The sequence below is a fragment of the Austrofundulus limnaeus genome, unplaced genomic scaffold (genome assembly GCF_001266775.1).
Source record: "Austrofundulus limnaeus strain Quisiro unplaced genomic scaffold, Austrofundulus_limnaeus-1.0 Scaffold101, whole genome shotgun sequence".
NCBI classification, from domain to species: domain Eukaryota; kingdom Metazoa; phylum Chordata; class Actinopteri; order Cyprinodontiformes; family Rivulidae; genus Austrofundulus; species Austrofundulus limnaeus.
The window spans coordinates 681,225-703,045 of record NW_013952503.1 but is presented as its reverse complement, the minus strand read 5'-3'; the positions used below and the strand labels follow the sequence as shown (position 1 = coordinate 703,045).

General features: G+C 39.5%; 4 protein-coding genes across 9 annotated transcripts in view; 3 read left to right on the top strand and 1 right to left on the bottom strand.

Moving 5' to 3' along the window:
• si:dkeyp-77h1.4 (SH3 domain-binding protein 1) overlaps positions 1 to 6,296 on the top strand; it is a 17,560-nt gene extending 11,264 nt beyond the window's left edge. For both annotated transcript variants that reach the window (XM_014013426.1, XM_014013425.1), the window contains exons 8-11: positions 660 to 807; positions 1,025 to 1,206; positions 1,289 to 1,381; positions 2,076 to 6,296. In XM_014013426.1, coding sequence (XP_013868880.1) covers positions 660 to 807; positions 1,025 to 1,206; positions 1,289 to 1,381; positions 2,076 to 2,807 — 1,155 coding nt within the window. In that variant the 3' untranslated portion in view covers positions 2,808 to 6,296. The remainder of the gene's footprint in view (positions 1 to 659; positions 808 to 1,024; positions 1,207 to 1,288; positions 1,382 to 2,075) is intronic.
• Positions 6,297 to 9,283: 2,987 nt separating this feature from the next.
• Positions 9,284 to 15,053, bottom strand: si:ch73-54f23.4 (zinc-binding protein A33). 3 transcript variants are annotated; one of them, XM_014013420.1, is made up of 7 exons: positions 14,965 to 15,053; positions 13,395 to 13,472; positions 13,100 to 13,195; positions 11,631 to 11,864; positions 11,289 to 11,311; positions 11,038 to 11,153; positions 9,284 to 9,909 (listed from the first exon to the last, which is right to left on the bottom strand). In XM_014013420.1, exons 2-7 carry the CDS (start codon positions 13,458 to 13,460, stop codon positions 9,356 to 9,358), a joined length of 1,089 nt encoding a protein of 362 aa, XP_013868874.1. In that variant the 5' UTR covers positions 13,461 to 13,472; positions 14,965 to 15,053; the 3' UTR covers positions 9,284 to 9,355. The 3 variants fall into 3 exon arrangements, with proteins under 3 accessions (XP_013868874.1, XP_013868875.1, XP_013868876.1); XM_014013421.1 differs by lacking the exon at positions 14,965 to 15,053 and adding an exon at positions 13,678 to 14,390; XM_014013422.1 differs by lacking the exon at positions 14,965 to 15,053 and adding an exon at positions 13,678 to 14,390 and having other exon boundaries at positions 13,395 to 13,469.
• A 25-nt stretch (positions 15,054 to 15,078) lies between these two features.
• On the top strand, positions 15,079 to 18,246 carry ino80e (INO80 complex subunit E). 2 transcript variants are annotated; one of them, XM_014013423.1, is made up of 8 exons: positions 15,084 to 15,157; positions 15,400 to 15,482; positions 15,816 to 15,886; positions 15,977 to 16,029; positions 16,112 to 16,193; positions 16,653 to 16,770; positions 17,095 to 17,193; positions 17,522 to 18,246. In XM_014013423.1, the coding sequence occupies exons 1-8, from the start codon at positions 15,112 to 15,114 to the stop codon at positions 17,726 to 17,728; spliced, it is 759 nt and encodes a 252-aa protein (XP_013868877.1). In that variant the 5' UTR covers positions 15,084 to 15,111; the 3' UTR covers positions 17,729 to 18,246. The 2 variants fall into 2 exon arrangements, with proteins under 2 accessions (XP_013868878.1, XP_013868877.1); XM_014013424.1 differs by lacking the exon at positions 17,095 to 17,193 and having other exon boundaries at positions 15,079 to 15,157; positions 17,522 to 18,108.
• An 89-nt stretch (positions 18,247 to 18,335) lies between these two features.
• Positions 18,336 to 21,821, top strand: part of si:ch73-54f23.2 (uncharacterized) — a 5,283-nt gene continuing 1,797 nt past the window's right edge. Inside the window, exons 1-2 of one of the 2 annotated variants that reach the window (XM_014013418.1) lie at positions 18,336 to 18,834; positions 20,933 to 21,706. In XM_014013418.1, coding sequence (XP_013868872.1) covers positions 18,754 to 18,834; positions 20,933 to 21,706 — 855 coding nt within the window. In that variant the 5' untranslated portion in view covers positions 18,336 to 18,753. Of the gene's footprint in view, positions 18,835 to 19,453; positions 19,751 to 20,932; positions 21,707 to 21,821 lie in introns of those variants that run through there. The other variant, XM_014013417.1, reaches the window with a different exon arrangement.

Genomic DNA, 21,821 nt, shown 5'->3' with positions numbered 1-21,821 from the left:
CCCATAACCTGCTGGAGGACGGAGCTTAAATCCAGAGGTCCTGTCCTTCCTATCAATAATTAGCTACAACAGGTAAGATTGGGAGGAGGCCCCGAGGAAGACCCAGGACACGCTGGAGGGACTATGTCTCTCGGCTGGCCTGGGAACGCCTTGGAGTTCCCCCGGAGGAGCTGGAAGAAGTGGCTGGGGAGAGGGAGGTCTGGGCCTCCACGACCCAATCCCGGATAGGCGGAAGAAAATGGATGGATGGATGGATAAACATGACTATTAACAATACGTTTTTTGCCTTAGTTGTTACAAAAGGGTGAATGTAATGTTAAAATGTATGAAATTAGCATAATGAATAGCTAATATTTCCTTGTTTATTTGACCTAATACCAATGTTTATCTCCCAAAAATTGTTGAGGGCACAGGTCTCTACTGCTGTTATTTTGTGGGTCAAACTCTGAAAAGTTTTGGAAACCATTAGTTTAACACATTCATAAAAAATCAGTTTGTTATCTTTTTATTTGAAATCATTATTTATAATAAAAGTAATTCAGAAGTTTTCTAATCAGGTGTTCATGTTAATTCAGAGCCATTGGGACGTTACATTTGTGCAAATCTAAACTTAATTTATTTTTTCATGCTACTGATCCAAGTATTTGTTTTACTTCCAGGCCCAAACAGAGCTGGGGTTTGAGGACCGCCTGTATTTGGAGGGTTCAATGGTTTTTCTGGACCAGATCAAGGCTTCAGACGCAGGCCTGTTTAAAGTCACAGACTCACGGGGTTTCACCGTGTCCACCGTCCGGCTGGAATTAGAACGTAAGCAAAAAACAGGGTGCAGTTGGGGGGAAAAAAGAATGCCTGTGGTTTAGAATTGTGTTGCTGGGAAATTTCTAAATGTTAGCATGGACACACAGTGGGTCAACTAAAGAGGGGTCACTTTTTTCTTTTGTAATCATGTTGGGGAATCTGAATAAATGTCAGTAAAAGGTCAGTTTAATYATGTTCCCCTCTCTCTTGTCTCCCTCCTCTGCAGCCTATAAACTGGAGCCTCTCTACGTGGCCATCATTGCCCTGTTGGGCCTGCTGACTTTCCTTCTGCTCGCCTGTTTGCTGTCCTGCCTGATCAAAGTGAAGAAGAGGGCCAAGAGGGCTGCTGCCCTGGAAAAACTCGCCCAGAAYGCTGGCAAAGAGGATGAGGGAGAGGCTTTCAGACAGGTTGGATGAATATGCAACAAAACGTCTCGATGGTGACGAGCGTTGTGAGATAATTGATTGTTTTTGTGTCGCACCTTTGCAGGTGGTGAAGAACATCACCAAGCTCAGCGAGGAATCCAAACATTCCCAGGCGGACAACACAGAAAAATCTCAGAGCACCGAGGTGGATATCAAAGTAAGTCCATTTGATGTTTTCTTCTCAAAGTGAAGTCAGAAAAGTCTTAATAATGATTGCATTTTATGCTGTTTTCTGCGTTTAGACAGCTTATTCAGAACGCTCCTGCTAGAGCCCTCACTAAGATCAAGAATGCGGATCACGTCAGTCCAGGTCTCAGATCTTTGCAGTGGCTTTCCTGTGCAACTAAAAGTGGATATTTGGTGTTTTTTTAAGTGCTGAATGATTTAAAACCGAAGTCAATTGATCTGCTCCTGTCTTATGAATCTTTCTGGCCTCTCAGGTCTTCTGGGMTGACTTTACTTGTTCCAAACTCAGAGTTTTCACATTTTATGCATCACGACAAGCTCCCAGAAAACCTGAGGCCAAGTCCCAACTTCTGGTTCTTTTAAGTTAAGGCTGAACATATTTGTTTGCCTCTGCCTTTTATTGAGTTAAATGTTTCAACCCTGACCAAAAGCCTGCATCAAGCCCAAGCCCACTGCACTGTCGCTGAACTGTGACTCACAGAATCCTGTTTTATCCTACTTTAGCTTCTTATTATCCTCCAGTTTATTTTACTATTAAAAGCTGTTTATATCATATTTTTATATTACCTTGCCACGTCTGTGGCACCAGACTCAGTTGAAATTTGAGATGACATGTTCAAATGTTACACAGTGAATAAACATGACGTTTTTCTCACTGAACACAGGGTCTGGAGGTTTCCTCTAAAGAAGTCGGGGTGGGTAATCTAGAAACCAGTGACTCAGGCGTTGGCTTCAACACTGCTCTCCCACTGGACACAGACACTGACGCCCCTGATCAAATCCCAGATTCTGAGGCTGCAAGCATCTCTGAAACCAAACCGAGTTCTCCTCCCACTGCTGAGTCCAAGCCAGCTGCAGAAATTAAGCCCAGTCCAGTACCTGAAACCAAAATCAGCCCCGCCCCCGAGACCAAGAAAACCCCCGATCAGCCTAAGAAAGAAAAGTTGGATGCACCCAAACCAGCTGATTCTAAACTTAGTCCATCCCCAAGCCCAGAACCCAAAGCTGGTCTGAGCCCAGCTGATCCAAAGCCTGCACCCAGTCCAAGTCCAGAACCCAAGGCTGCTTTGAGTCCAGCTGATCCAAAGCCTGCATCCAGTCCAAGTCCAGAGCCCAAGGCAGCCATCCCTACAGCCACCACTCCAACACCTGAGAGCAAGACCTCCTCAGCTCCTTCTACAGACCCTGCCAAACCAGCTTCAGCAGAACCTATTACTAACGGTACTCCTGAGCCAGGTCCGGATGCCAAAGCAAGTCCAGATCACGCAGATATTATCAAAGGCTCGGCTCCGAAAGAAGTTTCCCCTAAAACCAACGAGGTGGAGCTGAAATCTAGTGGTGTTGTCCCGGAGGCCCACAAAGATGGCTCTGCAGCCGAGGAGTCCACCACCACCTGAGGACTGTACCTGCAGGAAGCAGGGAGAAGCCCCCCACAGATCCCCGTTTACCACCACTGCAGACAATCGAACACCCCCACCTCCAAAAAATAAAGATGAGGAAAGCACAGCAGCTGGGGCGAGGACGGTGATAGAACCTGTCCAGAGCCTGAACCCACCCTGATAATGATACTTCATTTTTCTATAATCTTTGAAACTTTCTGACTGAGGCACACTTCAAAATAAGACACGGGGCTTTTCAATAAGAAACATTTTAGTTGTACGCATCTTGCAGCCTTATTTTTATTTATTTTTTATTTCCTCCGTAAAACTGCCAAGCTGCAAATGAAGTCTTTTGCAGAGTTTACAGCTAAAACTTTAACTCCACATAGGGTCTTTTATAAAAAGAAGGTTTACGACATTTCATTGAATCAGCGTGGTAAAATGCTTTATTAGACTCCAGCTGAACATCAGGTCACATTTAGATGATGGCATGTCTAGCGGCCTGTGGATGAGTTTGCCAGAAAGAAAACAAGTTTTTAGTTTGGTCAGATCTTTTAAAGTAAGGTTCTGTAGAAAAAGTATAAACAACAATATCTTATTTGCTGTAGATAGCTGTTTGAATTACTTTGGTTTGGAGAAATAGTTTAATTCTGACTGGCGTGATGATCAGAGGTGGAGCCAGAGGGGTGGACATGGTGGGAAGTGCCACCTCTGGCACCTGATTAGCCACCCTCTGTTCCACCCCAAGGTAACTGACAAGTGGGTGGGGATCTTGGATTTTGTATTTGCATTTTGCTTTTGTCCATGATTTTTCTCTGATAAAATTTTCAGCTGTGTATGCTTAAAAATGGCTGAATTGTAGCTCTTTGTAAAACTGGCATTAGCATTAGCGGTTAGCTTAATTTAAATTTAGTATTGGCAATGTGCATGTGATCATTCTTAGATATTCCCCAACATATTTCATCTCAATAAGTATTGAAATGGCTGAATTATAGCCTTTTAAATGTAGCTGTGGTGGTCATCTTGAATTTGTGCTTAGCATTTAGAATTTTATAAGGACAGTTTTTGGCTACTTCTACACTGATCTTCACCTTTGTATATCTAAAAATGGCTGAATAATAAGTTGTGACTAGCATGGTTTTTGGAACTCTCTTAGCTAGTATCAAACAAATTTCAGCTCAATATTTCTTAAAACAGCTGAATTAAAGCATGTGGAATTAGCTGTAGCGGCCATCTTGAATTCAATCCAAAATGCTTTCCWTTATTTGTATGTGCCCTCTGAAAAACACCTCAGCCACCCCTGTTCTGCCCCTTGAAAAAAYGTCTAGCTCCGCCTCTGGTGATCATTCACAAGCACAATTAGCAGCATTAGCAGCTAGCTGTATCATTCCTGGTGCAATCCAATTTCAGCAGGAATATAATATGCTTTTCTATAATAACTGCGCAACACAAAATGGAAATCAGTGTAAAAGTTTATAAAATAGTGATCTGATGAACATTTTTTAGATTGTCGCTGCTCAGGATGGCTGTGATCCGGTTTCAGCTACACTCAGACCAGCCATTAGCTCATCCGTCCAGTCAGAATTAAACTCAACTTTTCCCAAAATTAAGTTGTTGTAAAAGTCCTCTGCAGCAGGTAAGATATTGATTATGCATTTAAGCTAAACCCTATTTCAAATTATCTGAGTTCGAGCTTTTTAGACCCACTAAAAATAAACAACAAAGAGAAAAAGAAAGTTAATAAAATTACCTCATATGCAGCTAAAAGGTGAATTTTATTCCCACTTTCTTCTGAAACCTTCATAATAAACAAATACTAATCATACTAACAACTATTAATTATTTTATTGAGATTTACAATCTGAAAGGAAATATCTGATGCAGAATATCATGTTCAAATTTGCTTTTGTTCTAGATTTCTGAGTAATTTTACTTAAATTTCAGCCCCAATGCAGCCAAATAAATAATATAGGTTGTACAGTATTCCTGGGAATGTCTGTAACTTAATAAGACCTTCCTATTTTCGTTGTTTAACAAGTTTTTTAAAAGATGTATGCCGAAAAAAAAGTGTTTTAAGTTTGAACTAGTGGAGAGTATTTTCTACTTTTCTTTTTTTGCATTTATGTCTTTCTCTGTTATTCACTGAATCTTTTTGTCCTTTTCTTGTTTCACTTGTTGGAAAAATATTTTCTTCACTTTTCAGGTTTTACAAATGTCACTAATTCTTTTATAACCTATAATGYGAGGCCTTCATTGATGCCACCACACTATCTTTTAGAACTAGTTTCAATGTATTCAGAAGCATTTAAATGTGCTGTCATAACTATTTAATATTAACTCTGAAACAGAGGATTCATATTTATGTGTTTTTAAAAATAAAACATGCCTCCCTTTTGGTTCAGCTGGTTTCAGATATAAAAATCTACCAAAACATTTGATATTTCTTAATGAAAAGCACAAAAAGTAACAAAAATTTAATCAAACGAGACAAAAATGTTTAAAGGTTCTCATCAGATAATTTACACTCAGCTGGCCTTTTCTGTGTAGCTTCTAGGCTGATAAGATGTTTCTTATGGCTAAACTGTTGTGCCAGCATCTTAAAAAGCCATAAGCCAAGACAGATTCAGATGTCAAATTTGACTCTTAGACTAAATTAAAGTTATAAAATTATCTGAGTGATATCAAGGTGCCTCGCTGTGAAATAGATCAACAGTAAAAGTCAGAGTGAAGCTCATCTATGAAATGCTGTGTAGGCCTCTTTTTCTGCCTGGATCTGTGAGGGAACCACAGTCAGAATACTGACAATATCCATACACACACAACAAACCACAAACACACACCACAAATAATGTAAATACTGCATGTGTTTGCCAGTTTAACCCCTCGGTGGCTGAATGTTTCTAGTGTATAGAGCAATTATTGTATCATACTAAGTAAATAAAAAGTCAACTAATTCAAATTTCTCACCAACTTTAAATCTAATATATAAATACAGTTAAAATACTATATATACTAATATTCACTAATGTCTTGAACTAATGTAGCAACAAAACATTGTAAAAAAAATCAGCCCATAAACAAACTATAATGGCTCCTTTTAGATAAGTTTTCAGCTTTTTTCAAATGAAAGTATCTCTCACAGTATTTACACACTTTAATAAAAATGTTTAGCTAATATCACTTTACGCATCTACTGCAGCATGCCCGAAATGTGAGCAACAGGCTTGTGTTGTCCAGAAGTCGTACGTGTCAAGAGAAGTGATATTTCAATGTTGTTTAAAGAGTCGTCTGTAAAGTTTGTCTGTCTTCGGTGCGACGTTGGTGTTTGAGGCATGAAAGAGCGAGCGTGTGCTGAATCTATGCACCTGTACAGAATGAAACGTACTTCCTGTGACCATGTGTGTGTGTGTGTGTGTGTGTGTGTGTGTGTGTGTGTGTGTGTATGTGTGTGTACGGTATCCATGTGCCTGCTTAAATTGTGAGAAATAAAAAGCTGTGTTTAAATTATGAGTGTGAACTTATTTGAAACTTGACACAAAAAAGTAAAATGTTGATATTTCAGTGTTTTTGTTTTAGTGCCTAAAATGTATCATAGCTAGCTGTACTTTTTTCTATTAGTCACGTCCTAAATGCACCTTGTTTTGTTAAAAAGAGCAGCAGAACAGCGTTTTCACACCTGAACACAGGGCCGGCCTGTGGCGTAGGCAGTATAGGCAAAAGCTAAGGGYGCYACCCATCTAGGGGGCGACACAAATGGGGGWTGATTTTTTTTTAAATAACATTTTATTAGAGTGTAGTTAATTTAGTCTGTAGGATAATCACTGCAAGTTTATGAAGGTAACTTGTTCTGTGGGTTTCTCAGATGCTTTGTTGCTACATGAGGTGTTATATGTTGCTCTTTATGGTGATAAAAGTATCATATGATGCAGTCAAGACWAACTGCTGGTGCTCAGTGTGTAAATACAAAACAAAAAAGAGTCTGTTTTTCAGTGTTTTACTTTCATAAAATACTCATTTTCTGTTGTTGTATTTATCCCAAGAATTCAGTAAAACGATCTTCAAACGGCTGGAAAATACATAGTTTTAAGTAGATCTTTGACTAAATTTTCTGGGGAGTATACACCTAGACCCCCTAGAACTGCTGCTGGTTATCATGAACAGGTGTTCCTCATGATTTCAGCAGATGGTGGCAGGTATGAGATAGACTTCYKGTTTTCTGTTTCAAATGAATCATATTAACTATGTTAGTTGGACAAATTAGCAGTAAGATTTTAAAAAACTGCACAAGGGGCACCACCTGAAAGCTTGCCTAGGGCACCAAATAGGCTAGGGCCGGCCCTGCTTTGACCAGACAGTTGACTTATTCTGTGTTTATGTGAAAGGCTGTGCCTGTGAAATGGCTTTTACTTAAATATAAGTGCAGTAGCATACAGACACTGAATAGGGTTTATTTGTAAGTGAGAGTGTCTGTAACATAATCTGGAGTATGTGTGTAAGCTCCTGACTGCAGCAGATGAAACCTAAAGCGTGTAGTGAGTAACCCTCTGGGCCACATTAACAAGAGGAGGTTTAAACATCATCTTCATGCTCCACTTCTCTTGTYGGTAATTGTAAAAACCCAAAAACCACTCCAGGAAGGTGTTTGTTGTTACACATGACCAGCATCCTAAACAGAGCTTTTAGCTGGATCAGGATTGTTCCATCTTGGTGTCCACCTCTGAAGACCACCCCTGGTTCTCCGTGCACAGCTGTCTCTGATCACTGCTGCTGTCTGTGCTCTATCTGTGCTTCTTTTTCTGCACAACTCTTCCCTAACAGATGTTTTGTAACAACAAATGTTTCCCTTTTTTCTTTATTTCATGTCTAAAGAAATGCTAAAAATAAAAATAAGAACATACGACATCTTYCGTCTTCTTGTCTTATTTATCTCATGCAGAGAGACGGTTGCTCTTMTCATGTTGCCTTATAGACATTGTAGAGCAGCATGCAGACAGAGGACATATACAGTCCCACGTGGTTTGTGTAACTTCTCATTAGGGTTGGGCATAATCGTATTGTGTGCAATTAATCGCCAGAAAAACATTACTCAATTATTTTTTGGCACTTGACGGTTAATGCCACTGACTGGGGWTTACTCCGGTCAGTCCACTCGGTGCTCCTCTCCGCTTCAAATATGACRAACGTTAAAAAAAGTTCTGTAATTTATTTATCAACACAATTTAAATTTGTTGTATAGCCTGAAGTCTTTAATTTTGACACAATTTGGAACAGATTTTTTACGAAGAGCAAATTTTCCTACTAAATTGGTCATGTGACTAAGACCTAAGAGTGTCCAGACACTCCAGGGGATCAACCATCAAATTAATCGTTATTGACTAAATACCGCAATTAATCGTGATTAATTTTTTTGCCAATATTGCCCAACCCTACTTCTCATGTGGGAAAAATAAATAAACTGTGAACTGGAGCTTTTGCATTAAATTCAGYTTTTCAATTTGAACTTCCTTAGGTATAGACTCTATATGAAGTGGAACTACAATGCTTTGGTCTGAATTCCTCCTTATTATAACTCTAAAAGCCCTTCTTTCACCTTCTTTTCTGGGGTGGGTCAGATCAACTCATTTTGAGGCTGTCTCTTTAAATCCAAACACACTTCACACCCCACCCCCCCACCAGCTTCCAGGCCAGTCCATTGTAGTTTGAGAGAGGGTTTTTGAGTTTATAGAGGCACAGAATTTTATATTTTAAATAAATGTTTAAACAAATTATTAAAAGACGCCCACAACCCTCCAGCATGTTGGAGCCAGAGTCTGACCCACAGGGGGAGGAGAATTCAAATTCTCTGCACTCATAGAGACTCCAAGTACACAACAAAAATGTTTTTAACAGCTAAAGAAGTGGATTTTGCATGACGTGTCCCCTTTAAACCACTAAACAGAAAGAATTCACTGGATGAAAATCTACTGGTGAAGTCAATTAAATTCAAGATGGCTGCCAAACCTAATCAACATCGACTAGCACAAAAATGGCTACCAGTTACCATATATYGAGCTAAAATGTTAGCAACTGGGAGTCATTCTCAACAGTCTGGCTGCTACAAATCTTTGCTTAAAATGTTACCATTAACTGTTACAACCAATTAGCAAAATACCAGGGGTGCAACAATACATGTACCCGTATCGAACCGTTCAACGCAGTGCTTTAGGTTCAATATATACTTGTATCGAACAACGCAGGTTTTTTTAAAATTTATTTTATCAACTTGTCTTATGAAGATGCTCTGTATTAAAGGATCAGTGGATCTGTGTTCGACTACTCCACCTAGGCTGCATTGTCGAGTGCAGATCCACAAAGAAACGTGCTGATTCAGCAACATTTAATTTAAAAACTAAATTTTGAGGTTAAACAAACTTTCATAATTAATTTAAATAAATTACAAGTCAAAAAGGGCATGGAAATTTCTCTTTTTTTTTTATTGAAAAATATCGAACCGTGAGACTAAAGTAYTGAACCGAACCAAATCGTGAATTTTCTGCATTGTTGYACCTCTACAAAATACCCTTCTCTCATAGTGAGGGGGTAAAGATGATAATCGGTGCCGTGTTCTTCCCATCATCTGTGTCACATGGGTTGAAGAAGGGAAACAGGGGAACCAGGACAGTTCCCATGGAGAAAGTRTAAATCGGMGCCATGGAAAGGGCATTATAGAAAGTCACTTCCTCCTTGCTACAGTCTAAGAAGACGCCAACGCGGACGAGGTGGACGGACACGTTGATCTTAGTGGACTTTGGATCCAGGCAGGCTAAGATGGAGCCCTCTTTCAGGGCCAACGTCCAGAGACCACTGGAGCTGCCTGTAGCCTTCATCTCCCCTCTGGGAACATCTCCTCGGGCTACACCCAGCCTCCACGCCGTCTTGCCCCCCACCTCCACCTCCCAGTAGTGCCGGCCGGTGGTGAAGCCCTGGTGGCCCAAMACGCAGTAATAATAGTGGAACCGGCGTGGGTTGGCTTGGACTTCTGAAGTATCTTTATTCTCATCAAACCAAATGGAAGTGCAGGACTGGGACAAGGTCAGATTAGGGTGGGCTGTCTCGGGGTCAAAGGTCACTGATGTAATATCTGTAGGTACAAACATAATGAGTCATACAGTGAGTTAAGCTGCTCATTTCCAGGTTCTGATTGCGTGGATTTTGCATTAACACTGTAGTTTTCATGTTTAAAGTTTCCATTACATGCACTAATTCCTCATATACCATTCATGCGTCAAAATGTTTGACTCACTCAGAAATTGTGTACAATGACATTTAGTGTTTATAACTTTCATACTTTTTGAATCATTTAATTTATTTACATTTTAAGTAGAAAGACGTTGAAACTTCCTTAATTCCTCCAAAGATATTGTTCTCTGCAAATTTACATCATCAAATATGGCCCTGTTTTTGTCTTTTTACACTCCTCTCAGCTTTAACTGTGGTTTTGCACATAGCTACATTTAGCTTTTAGCCATTGTTTAGCCAATTTTAGTTTTTGGCTGTAATTTTGCTACATTTAGCCTTTTAGCACCTGACTTGATAATTGTGATTTTTAGTTATCCATCCATCCATCCGTCTGTCCATCCGTCCGTCCGTCCATCCATCATCCATCCATCCATCCATCCATTATCTGATGTTTGTTCTAGAGTTGGGTCTTGATCAGGGCCCAGACATCTGTTTCCACAGACACCTCCTCCATCTCTTCAAGGAGGACCCAAAGGTTTTCCCTGGCCAGCCGAGAGACTCTCTTCATTGTGTCGAGAGTCTCCTCCCAGTCAGACATGCCTGGAACACCTCCTTGGAGAAGTGTCCAGGAGGCATCTTTACCAGATGCATAAACCACTTCACCTGGTTCCTCTTGATATGGAGAAGCAGTGGATCTACTCCAAAGTTGTTGTTTTTTTAGCTACTGCTTTGCTCATTTTAGTTTTCAACTTCTGCTGTTATGCCACTTGTAATTTTTACTACATTTAGCTTGTAGTTAACATTTTAGCTCCTCTTTCACTATATTTACATGTATTACTAAAGGCAAGCATTTAACTGAGATTTTSCTCATTTGAACTTGTTTTACTTGTGAACGGCTTGTTTTAATTTAACAAGTATGCTAATTAATTAATCAACAAGTTTCAAAAAAATACTTTAGCCTTCAGTTCTCACGCTGTATTTTCACAGAAAATATGACTTCTATAGCTTTATCAGACAAACATGTACATACTCGGGTAGAGGCAGGTTTTCATGTGTTTCCATATCCTGTACTGAATGGGACCTGCAAACGGACCAGAGCGCACCTCTGTGTACACCTCAGCTGGAAGAACAAAGCTGACCTTAGACCTATTTGTGGAAGAYGAGAAAAGAAAAGGCCTGAATGATTACAATCTGTTGGATACCAAGAGAACAGATAGGCCGATACAAAGAACATAAACAAGTTTAATTGTTTTGATAAATCTACACTTGGAGTRAACTTGCCTTTTTACGAGGTCTTGGATTTCCTGCAACGAGAAAAAGGATTTAATAAATGTTGGTCGTTAAACTGACACTTCCAGCCGCCTCTCATTAGTGTAGATGTTCTGTTTGTTGATAAATGCATCGGTTTTCCTTTTGCTTTTAAATGAGAAATTGATTTTCACTTGTAAACGTAGACAGGTCAACTATTTGGCTGATCAATGTCTATTATTCATCAMGTCCAGAGGAACATCTGGTAAAAGATTGCAGATTTACTCTGATGTGAAGCTAACATTGTTTCTCTGTAGCTTTTAGTTCTAATGTAATTCTTCAGCAGAATTCAGAACATCTGTTTTTTTTCCTCACTTTGAGCAGCTTGGGACTGTCCTCCTCGGCCAGTTTGCTGTTCAGCACTGTGATTGCCCTCTCCAGGTCTTTTCCTTGTGCTTCTATCTTCTTCTCCCTCTCCTTCAGCTGCTTCTGCTGTTTCTGTCTTTCCCTCCTCAGCCTTTCCAGGTCCTTGCACTCTTCTTCCTCCAGGAAGCGATGAAGGTTCTGAAACTCAGCTCTGATTTCTCGTTCCAGGCCATCAAAGCTGTTCTGAAGAAACAAGAAGCATTGTTATTTAGTATGAATGTTTTATCCTTCCATTTGTTTTTGCATAAAGTTGTATCTGTTTTCTGTTTTTTATGTACTGGAAATTTGAACTTTGTGTTCTTATTACATAAGACATGTGGGCTTAAGGTGCAGACTTTAATCTTCCAGCTGAAGGAATTTGTTTACATTCATCTTGGAGGATTATTTGAGGATTTACAGCTTTTTTCACAAGTAAAATCTATTTTTTTTTTTGCCAAAAGGTCAAATTTAATTAAGTGWATGTGTAAGTTATAAGAGAGGAGCAGCATTCTTTGGACAAAACAAATAGCAGTCTGGTTTAAAAGAAAAAAAATGTAGGAGGCCAAAAAATGTCTCATTATTGAAACTGTCTGTAAAATAAACAGCAGGATGGTTTTTAACATGAATGTGTTCCAGTGACTCTGGATGATCAGACTTTATTGATGATGTGAGAAATGGCTGACTAGTGAGCAGGAACAGTTTACTCAGACTCAGCAACTTTTATTAGACGTTGCTTTACAGAAAAGCTGCACAATAACTCATAAACTAAAAATCAAAGTGTAAGCTCCAGAGACATTTTTTTAAATGCAGTAAAATCCTGGTAAATCCAACTGCTCTTCATTGCGTTTGTGATTTTTTTAGGCACATTTATTTTTAAATGGTAAATGGACCTTACTTGTATAGTACCTTTCTATACAACTAGGATACTCAAACACTTTATAACACAATCTGTGCCTTGTTAAAATGAAAACGTTAGTTTGACTGATGATTGTATGTATAATTTTAAAACACAGAGTAACTGATTTAGAGTCAAAAACATACATGGTTTTAATCGTTTTCAGCTAAACGCTGCAATTAATTGTGAATATTTTTTTGCCAAAAATCTCCCAACCTTAATGTGGTGCAATGCATCTCTTATCTCTCTCTTATATCTTCTTTATCTACAAGAGTTTTGGCAAAACAATAAGGATATCATATATAAACACAACTTTAAGGCATATTTTCCACGACTGAGTCCTAACATGCTTGGGAAAATAATTTCAACCAGTGCACTCACTGTGCCAATTAAATTAGATTAGATTATTTTTTTTTTATCTGTGCTCTTTTAGCATTATGTTTATTTGATTCTAATTAAAAGTGGTGTTTTTTTAGGCTTTTTGTTTTTTTTATAAAGAAAATCAGTTTTGTTACCAGAAGAATAAACTGTGTGGCAAAGTTACCTCTACTTCCAACGAGTCGATGTACGCCTCTCTTTCTGCTTCTCTGCATTCATCTACCTCATGCTTGATTCTTTTAATAGCCTGGACGAGCTTCGCCTGTGACATTTACACACACACACACACACACACACACACACACACACACACACACACACACACACACGAAACAGAATGTGAATGTTGAAGAAAAACACACAGAGAGTTACTGATTTATGAACAATGACATTATAATAATGTGTGTCCTGTCAGTTCTAAAGCAAAACACCAGGTGAAAACTTTCACGCAAGAATCTTACCTTGTGATCACAGAGAAGGCTTTTGTTGCAGTTGTTGTTGTTGTCTGTAGTGCGGTTCTGGTACATTCCAGTTCCCTGCTTTTTACAATAACACAAAAGCTAAAGTAAGTCTGTGGGATTTAACAAAATAAACGTTGTGAGGAGCGTAAGTAGATGCAACAAAGTCAAGGTCATTTAAACAAAGCAGATCATACAGAGGCGCAAAAGACAAAGGGACAGGGGACGAGGGGGCGGGAGACACTCGCAGGACCACATGTACAAAAACAGCACAACGAGAACGTACATCCGAGCTGAAAATGTACAAGAAGTAACTTATAGATGAGTTTGATGATCAGGAGCAACTGTCTGAACATGAGATTATGTGGATCCATAAAAATGGGAAAGAGGCAGGTGACTGCATAGGGCTGGCACGGAGTGGGGGGTTGTGTTGGCTGACTGGGTGGCTGGCAGCAGAGATTTATGGAGGCTGAAACAGATGAATCTATTTTTGTCTGCCAGTGTCTTTGAAAACAACAGGAGAGGCAGACGGTCGGTCAGAGGCAGCATTGTGTTTCATATCAGCGATTGTTTTGCCTGGAAGAGAGAGAATCCATGTTTATTTTTGTGAGGTGGCTCTAATGTGTGGGAGGGAGGGAAAATTCACTGCTGCAACGATGAGCTGTCCTCACTGTGGAAGCTGCTGTTTCATCAGTGTCTTGCTGTCTGAGGTGTGTGTGGTCACTCTGTTAATAGTTTTCTGCCCTTTACTGTTTGTTTTCCTGTACCCAGCAACAAGGCTTTCTTTCTTCTTCAATCTGATGATAGTCTGTCCACTCATCTTCATATGTCTCATCCCCCTGCCATAAATCCAACACACAGAGGGTCTGGCTATGGGCTATGGGAATGTGCACTGAAGCAAATGGTCTTCATCAATAATTCATGGTACTGGGCCCAGGAAAGTGACTGTGGCGAGCTAAGATTAAAGCTGCACACTTGGTGCAGTAGAGAATGCGGCAGGTGGAGAGAGGACACCTACAGGGGGATTAAAGAGAAACACAAAATCTTGCTGCATGATGTCATGACTGAGGAGGTAAAACTAAAACTGCCTAGGAACAGATAAATATATTTAACAAATCCTTATAACAGCATCATCTAAAAACTACATTTCTATTGTTTATTTGTAGAACTTCAAAAGCCATAATTACTACAATTTAAGATAATTTCCAAATAAATTTTGTGCATTTAAAAATACAATAATAATGCAAGAAAAATTAATTAATTAATTAATTAATAGCTAATATTTGTGTCAAGACAAAACATTTCTTCATACTCAGTTTAAAACATAGAAGTTGGTCACAAATGGAATAAGTTAATTTTATGATACTCTTATTTCAAGGATAAAACATAAACGTAAGAATAAAATAGATTAAAAAATTTAAGCTGAGAGAAAACTGAAATCCAGACACACTGTGTCAATTTTGTAATTTTTATTTTTATTTTTATTTTTTGGCTCTAATTTGCCCTTAAACTTTCAGCAGAGAACACTGTCTATTAAATTAAATTTTATRTAAACCGAACAACGAGGACTCACCTGAGACCCAGTCAGAATTCGCTTTACAGTCAAAACACTTGATTATTTTAGGTAAAACAAAAGGAACACAACCTTGGGCAGACCTTGCACTGACACCTCTTGACCTGCAGGAGGCAGCRCTGTGCTCCGACGCATCCTAATGACGTCATGACTGTAAACAACAGCATGTCGCAGAGACAAACCCAAGCTAGAGGTAACACTGRTTTTTACACAAATTAAATTAGTTGTAGAGTTTAAAATTGTGGTTTGAGTATTTTGAATAAACTTTAGTTGTGTTCTTGTCACTTTRTAAGTTTTGCATATTTGTATCTGCGGTCAGTCGGCTGTAAAATACAGCATTTTCAGCTAGCGTAATGAAGCTAGCATGAAGCTAGCAGAGATCCTCGTACAGGTTTGCAGACGTTAGTTTTATGGTTTTGTCTGTTTTTATTTCAGATATGAATGGTCAAGCGGACGTCGAGGTTGACTACAAGCGGAAGTACAAAAACCTAAAACGAAAATTAAAATTCCTCGTCTATGTAAGCGTTCAAATTTGTGGTATTTTAGTGCATGTSGTGTGGCTGTTTATGTGTTGTGTTATCGTTCTTTTTTCTTTTTCTTTATCCTCTCCTTTTTTGGAATAAATGTTTGATTCTGTCTTTCACCAATTCTTATAATTTAATATTATGTGATACGAGAGAAATCTTAAATTCGTTGCTTTCCATATTTCACTTTTATTCATTTAGTAGATCTGGGTCCTGGAGACATTTAATCCCCCCCAGAATCTTTTCCTCTTGTTCATTCCACACAAAACTGAAGCTTTAAATATCAAATTATCGGAATAAAAAAAAAAACATGCGTTATCTTTCCAGGAGCAGGAATGTTTTCAGGAGGAGCTAAGGAGAGCACAAAGGAAACTTCTGAAAGTTTCCAGGGACAAAAGGTGAAACTAACCCTGTTTTAAAGTGTAGAGGGGTGAATGGTAGACACCAAGACAGCTCAATAAATTAACACATTCATGTRTTTTTTACAGCTTCCTTCTGGACCGATTACTGCAGTATGAGAGGATAGACGAAGACTCTTCAGGTAGAGGAAATGTCATTCATGATAACAAARCTTTTGATGTGATATAATTTGTGCTTACTGTGCTGCTAAACTTATCCTTCAGATTCAGACGCAACAGTTTCCTCAGAAAACAGTGAAATTGAAGGAATCAGGGAGAGGGAAAGAGAAAGAGAAGGAGCAAAAAAGTAAGTTTAGTAAATTTTTCATTTATGGTCAGTCCGGTTTTAGTACTTGAACATTTTTGAACACTATTTTTTGTGTTGTTAAAGCACGTTTAAGTAAGGTTCTTACTCATTGGATCAATTACTGCTGTGTCGAACCAGTCAACAACAAAATATTAAGCAGAAAATAAATCAGATGGTTTGTTATTTAGCCGTCTTATTATTTTCAGACTCCTGCAAAACATAATTTGATTTAAGTTGTTTACTTGCKTCAATAAAAGCAGCAAAAAAGGACCGGTATATTAAAAGAATGTGAAAAAGCTAAAGAACTGGTATGTAAGATTAATCTTTCACTTAAAAACAAAATGTATAAAAATGAGAGATACTGCAAGTAAAATAGCAGAAAATTTTGAAACAGTAAAAAAATGAACTAGTTTTTACTCTTGTCAATAATCTTGTGAATATCTTTTAAAATATTTTCAGGAGAAAACTGAATCCTGGTGCGTGCCTTTCATCATCATCATCACCTCATCTCTCTGTATTATCCCGTCCTGGAGTAATTCCTCTGCAGTCGTCCGGCGCTGGACCTTACCTTAATGCTGTGAGTTTCTGTCTCTTCTCCATACATCTTAGTTACGATCACATGACTGCCATTCTCCTCTTCTCATTTGCAGAACATATTCTCTGTTTTCATTTAATTGTTCCATCATTTTATTAGTGATAGTTTTTCTTCTCTTTTTTTAGTTTTTGTTGAGAAAAAATGCCTTCGCTGTCTCTTTTTATTAGTCATTCCTTTGTGGAATTTTATTATTATTATTATTTTTTAGATTTGTCTATGTGTTTCTGTCATGTAAACTCCTGACTCTGTGCATGCATGTCCATGTGGTCATTTGGAAATTTGGGGTTCTGCATGTGTGTTGGGCAGATGCCCTTCCTACCAGAGTATTTGGCACCGGCAGCTGAGCGAATGAAGAAAGAGAGAAAAACAAAGACGCCAAAAACCAAGAGAGAAACCGCAGGGAAGGTGAGGAGGAGAGGGGAAAATATAGTTTTTAGAGAGAGCAGTGATGATAATTAGATCTGATGTTGACTTCTTGCATAATAAACAAGCTGTTTATAGTTGACAGCAAAGAAAGTCTTTGTTTTAGGATTTACATGAAATGAAATATAAAGCAACATATAGCATTGATTTCTTAGTCAGTAGTGAGGTGAATTGATTATGTATAAAGTCATATACATACTGCATGTTTTCTTTTGATTTGACATTTATAATGTAGCCATCCATTTACCCTCCATGTTCCCCCATCGTGTCTTCGTTTGCGTGTTTGCTTGATTTATTTTGATCTCCTCAGGTTGTCGCTCCGATGGCAGCTAACTACTCGTCGGGCCCCGCAGCTCCTGCAGCAGCCAGCGGCCCCTTCAGCTGGGTTCCCCGGCAGATGCTTAGCGGAGATGCAGCTGAGGAAGAAGGTGAGAGCGACGGAGACAGTGACAGGGGTGATGAAGACCGAGGGGAGGGAGACGAGGCTGAACTGGTCATCGACATCCCTAACGAGTGAGCAGGGATGGGGGCTTCCATCTGTTTGTGTGAGGGAGGGGGCGAAGGCTGCACTTGACTGACTTTTTTTTTCTGAGACGAAAGCCTCCCCTGGTGGATAATGGCTTTATTGCAGTGTCACTGTTAAAACGATATTCAGAGATGAGTGTTGATTTAAAATGTGAAGTAATGAAACTGTGACAGAATGACAAATCGTCTAATAAGCTCACTGGCCTTATTGGATCATTTGTGCAGCAGTTTCCATGTCCCTAATTATTTTTTTTGTCTTAAAGGTTCATAAATGTAAAACATGTTAGACATTATTATCTTGTGTTTTGTGTTGTCTAACCACCCTCTCAGATTTGCATTAAAACTGTTATAATGTAACTTTTAAAATGCAAATGTTTGTTTATTTGTTACATTTTGGACATTGTTCATCATTTCATTGACTTCTTGTATCAAATTGTAGAAATTTTATATTTTTATTCATAGATATGCAATGTGTTTGCTCAAACTCTCACTAAAAGTTTTTTATTTAAACTTAAATATGGTCGTATTTGATTCACAAAAAGCAACGTTTTTCTCCCAAAAACAAAGTTTTGTGAATTTGACTAAAACATTTCTGTGAGTGTTTCATGTGTCTTGCAGATGGCTTGATGCCCCACCCTGAATATCACACCCTAAAGCTCTCAGTGTTGAGTTACACTCTGGATTTCACTAAAGTCTGTAAAGGACCTGAACATATTGTATTTATCATCTCCTGCTAACTTTACCTGCATTGTAGTTATCAYATATAGTTTTCCTTGCTTGTTTTGATCACTTTGCAGAGGAAACAACATTAGTCTTAAGTTCAGACGTACATTTAACTATAAATCTTAAGCCACAAGAAGATACTGTGGCAGAATTCCACCTCTAAAAGTCAAAAATACAGTTTGAAATGTTCATGCGCCGTTTGGATTTGCGGCATAACGATTCGTTAAGGATCAGTTCAAGTCTCAACATGTCTGTTTTTAATATTTAGGAAGGTGAGCTCCAGCTTTTCCAGCCATGAATGTTTTGTCTCTGAGAAGTCCGACTCGAGGAATCCCTGCGCCCTGGGATGAGACCGTGAACCGTGAATGTGACACGGTGAGGATTAAAACTTTTAATGAGGATTTCATGAACAGACCGTGCTCATTTCGGAGCTCATTCGCTCTGAATTTGGAGTTCTAAACGAGACGTTCTGCTTGATTTGGAAACCGTTTCAAGCAGCTCAGTGCCGGGGATATGACTCAGGGATGTGCAAAAAAAAAAAAGTCTTTTAGGGGGTTTGTCAATTAAGTAACTCACAAAGAATTGTTTTGGAATGCAGACTTACAGGTAATTAATAGGTGTGGACCGAGCCTGTGTACATAACAGAAAGGGAGTTAAAGGTGTAACTGCTCAGCGTGGAAGGGAGGGGTGAGGTAGAGAAACAGCCAGAGGGTGGAGCTGATGGGGCGGTGGGGTGGGGGCGCTGTCAGGGTAAGGGAAATGAAGGAGTAAGCAAGATTGTGCCTGCAAATACCGATTCCCTCCCACAGAGCACAGCTGAGATTAAAGGAAGGCAGGCATGGTTGGAGCCAAACAGGAGGACGACACAAGGAGTGGGTGAGGGAAAAACAAACAGCCATCAGCAGCTGCTTTATCTTTGCATCTATACACGGAAACCACTGGATAATTTATAAGCCTCTCCCTCTCACTCTAAGTGTCAGTGAGAGGAGGGGGGGTGGGGGGGTTTGTTGAGCTCACCATCATGCTGGGTCCTGCAGCTGTCTGGCTGCTGGCAGCGTTAGGCCTCGGCCTGTCTCAGCCAGATGAGCACGGCTCAGATCCAGGCTTCAGCCTCTGCAGCGACTGCTTCTACAGACGGAGCCCTCCTCAGGGAGCCTCTGCGGGGCGGCAGCTGCGCCCTCGCTGCCACAGGCTGCCCGGGGGACAGGCGTTTGCCACTCTGTCCACACYGACCTGTGACACAGCTGTCTACACTGCCTTCCATCTCAGCCACGGATGGAGAGAGAATGTGGTAAGGACACATTTGTCACTCTTGCTTTGGAAAAACGTAGCAGAAAAAAATGTTACTGATCTTATAAACAGAAAAGCTGAAGAAAGTAAGTTAATTTATCTGACACTTCTAGGACATGTTTTTCTAACATTGCAATGAAAAAAAAAACACATGAAGTTGAATGTGTAAGTCCTGTTTGTGTGATCCTTTCTAAGAAATCAGAGCTGAGTTGTGGCCTGTAGAGAAGCTGCACAGCCACTTATTAAAAGTTTCAAAAAGGAGTAAAACATKTTGCAGAAATGTGAAATTCAGCTGTCTTTTTATTTTAACTCTTATCTCCTAGTGATTAAAACCTTTAAGCTAAATATGACAATTAAAACCACCTTCAGTTTAATTAGGTAAAGTTGTGTTCCTCCTACTTTTGCTAATGAAAAGTACATTACAAATTAAATCCATACTTGATATAATTACTTACCTTAAATTAGTTACAAAATACTGTTTCTACTCAAGTACCCTTCAAAATGATCCCAATCAGTGGTAGTTACAGAATATTAAAGTAATGCTTACATCACTGCATTACAATTAGAGCTGTGTCAGTGAACAAATAAAAAAATAACATTTCATCCATAAAAAGACCAAACTGGATTTTTTTTAACTAAAAGGTTCTCTTTTCCAGATTTTAACCAGCTCAGTATAGACCCAATAGCTTAGAATTTTACTGTTTTTTCTTCAATAAAAAACTTTAATAGAACACATCTTATCACTGTTTTTAATTAAAATACTTAGTTTTACCTCTTTTTTTTGGTCCAGATTCAACAGAACTGCTTTGTGTTWGGAGATGTCTCTTTAGCTTTTAGGCAGGGATCATGCAGATACGTTGTGTTTTCATAACTACAAGTAGGCAAGTAAAGGTTTCTAAAAAGTATTTTTTAAAAGCTTATAGAAACATTTTTTCCCCYTTTGGGATCATCTTTAGTTTTTGGAGTTTTGCGTCTTTTAATTTGAACTAGACAGCTGAAACAAGAAGGAAGTGTTGCAAAAACATGATATTGTTTTTAGTATATTTTTGTTTAAATGAAATTATTAACCCAAATGGTACAAAATGACAGAGTAATCCACTCTGATAACTTGTTTTTAATTAAATGAAATGGATTGTTAGAAGAAAAAGGTGCATGATGAATGAATTGGTTATTTTTCTGTCAGGCAGAGGAAGAAGTGGACGGTGTCAGAGTCCCGGTTCTTCTCCGAGGAGGCGGGGGTCCATCTCACACCGCCGACTCCCCTCCACAACACTGGGACTCAACAGTCGCATCACTGGTCCAGTCGAGCGTCGTTCCCCAGTGCAGCGCTGCAGTGGGCGACGTCTACGTCCTGACAGGAGCAGGAAGGCTCGGGGCGGACGAAGATGGMCACGAGGAGTGTCAGATGAAGCTGCTGTGGTCTGCAGTCTGCTGCTCTCCTCCAGAGGGGAAGGCTGGCTTCAGCGTGGGTTTCATCAAAGAGACAGGAGGAGGCGAGAGGCGAGTGAGCATGAAGGAGCTGGAGGAGGTGCTGGGAGTGGCTGAGCTGTTCTCTGGAGGCTGTGGGGGAGAGGAAAAAGAGACAGCTGCAATTAGTGAGAGTCTTCACAGCGATGAGCTTCCTGCGAGTGTTGTAAACACAGAGGCCGAAAACACTGATTCAGATGTAGAGGAAGATTCAAAGCAGAGCAGAGAAACATCAACAACATCCCAACAGGTGGCTGATGCTCATTCAGAGACAACAGATGTTTCTGACATTACAGAAGAAACGGCAGCAGAAACAGAGACTTCTGTGAGCAGCAGTGAGCAGCAACATGAGGTCCACGAAGCAGTCGATGAGGAAGACTCTGACTCAAACTCCACGAGCACTTTGGTCTTCATCCTGTCCACCACCCTGTCCATCATCACAGCTCCTCTGCGCCCTGTGGTTTCTACCATCACGGAGTTACCTGGACAGGTAATTTATGTTTGAATAATAGTTTGTTTTTTGTCACTCTCAGCAGCAGAACCACACTTTCCACAGAACAAGTGTGCCAACTCCTCAAACTGTGCATGGAATCAACCTACTTCAC

Coding starts and splice junctions, on each gene's coding strand:
- ino80e (XM_014013423.1), top strand. CDS start 15,112: ATGACTGTAAACAACAGCATGTCGCAGAGACAAACCCAAGCTAGAG. Junction 16,771..17,094: donor CTGGACCTTACCTTAATGCT/GTGAGTTTCTGT, acceptor TGTGTTGGGCAG/ATGCCCTTCCTACCAGAGTA. Junction 17,194..17,521: donor AGAGAGAAACCGCAGGGAAG/GTGAGGAGGAGA, acceptor TGATCTCCTCAG/GTTGTCGCTCCGATGGCAGC.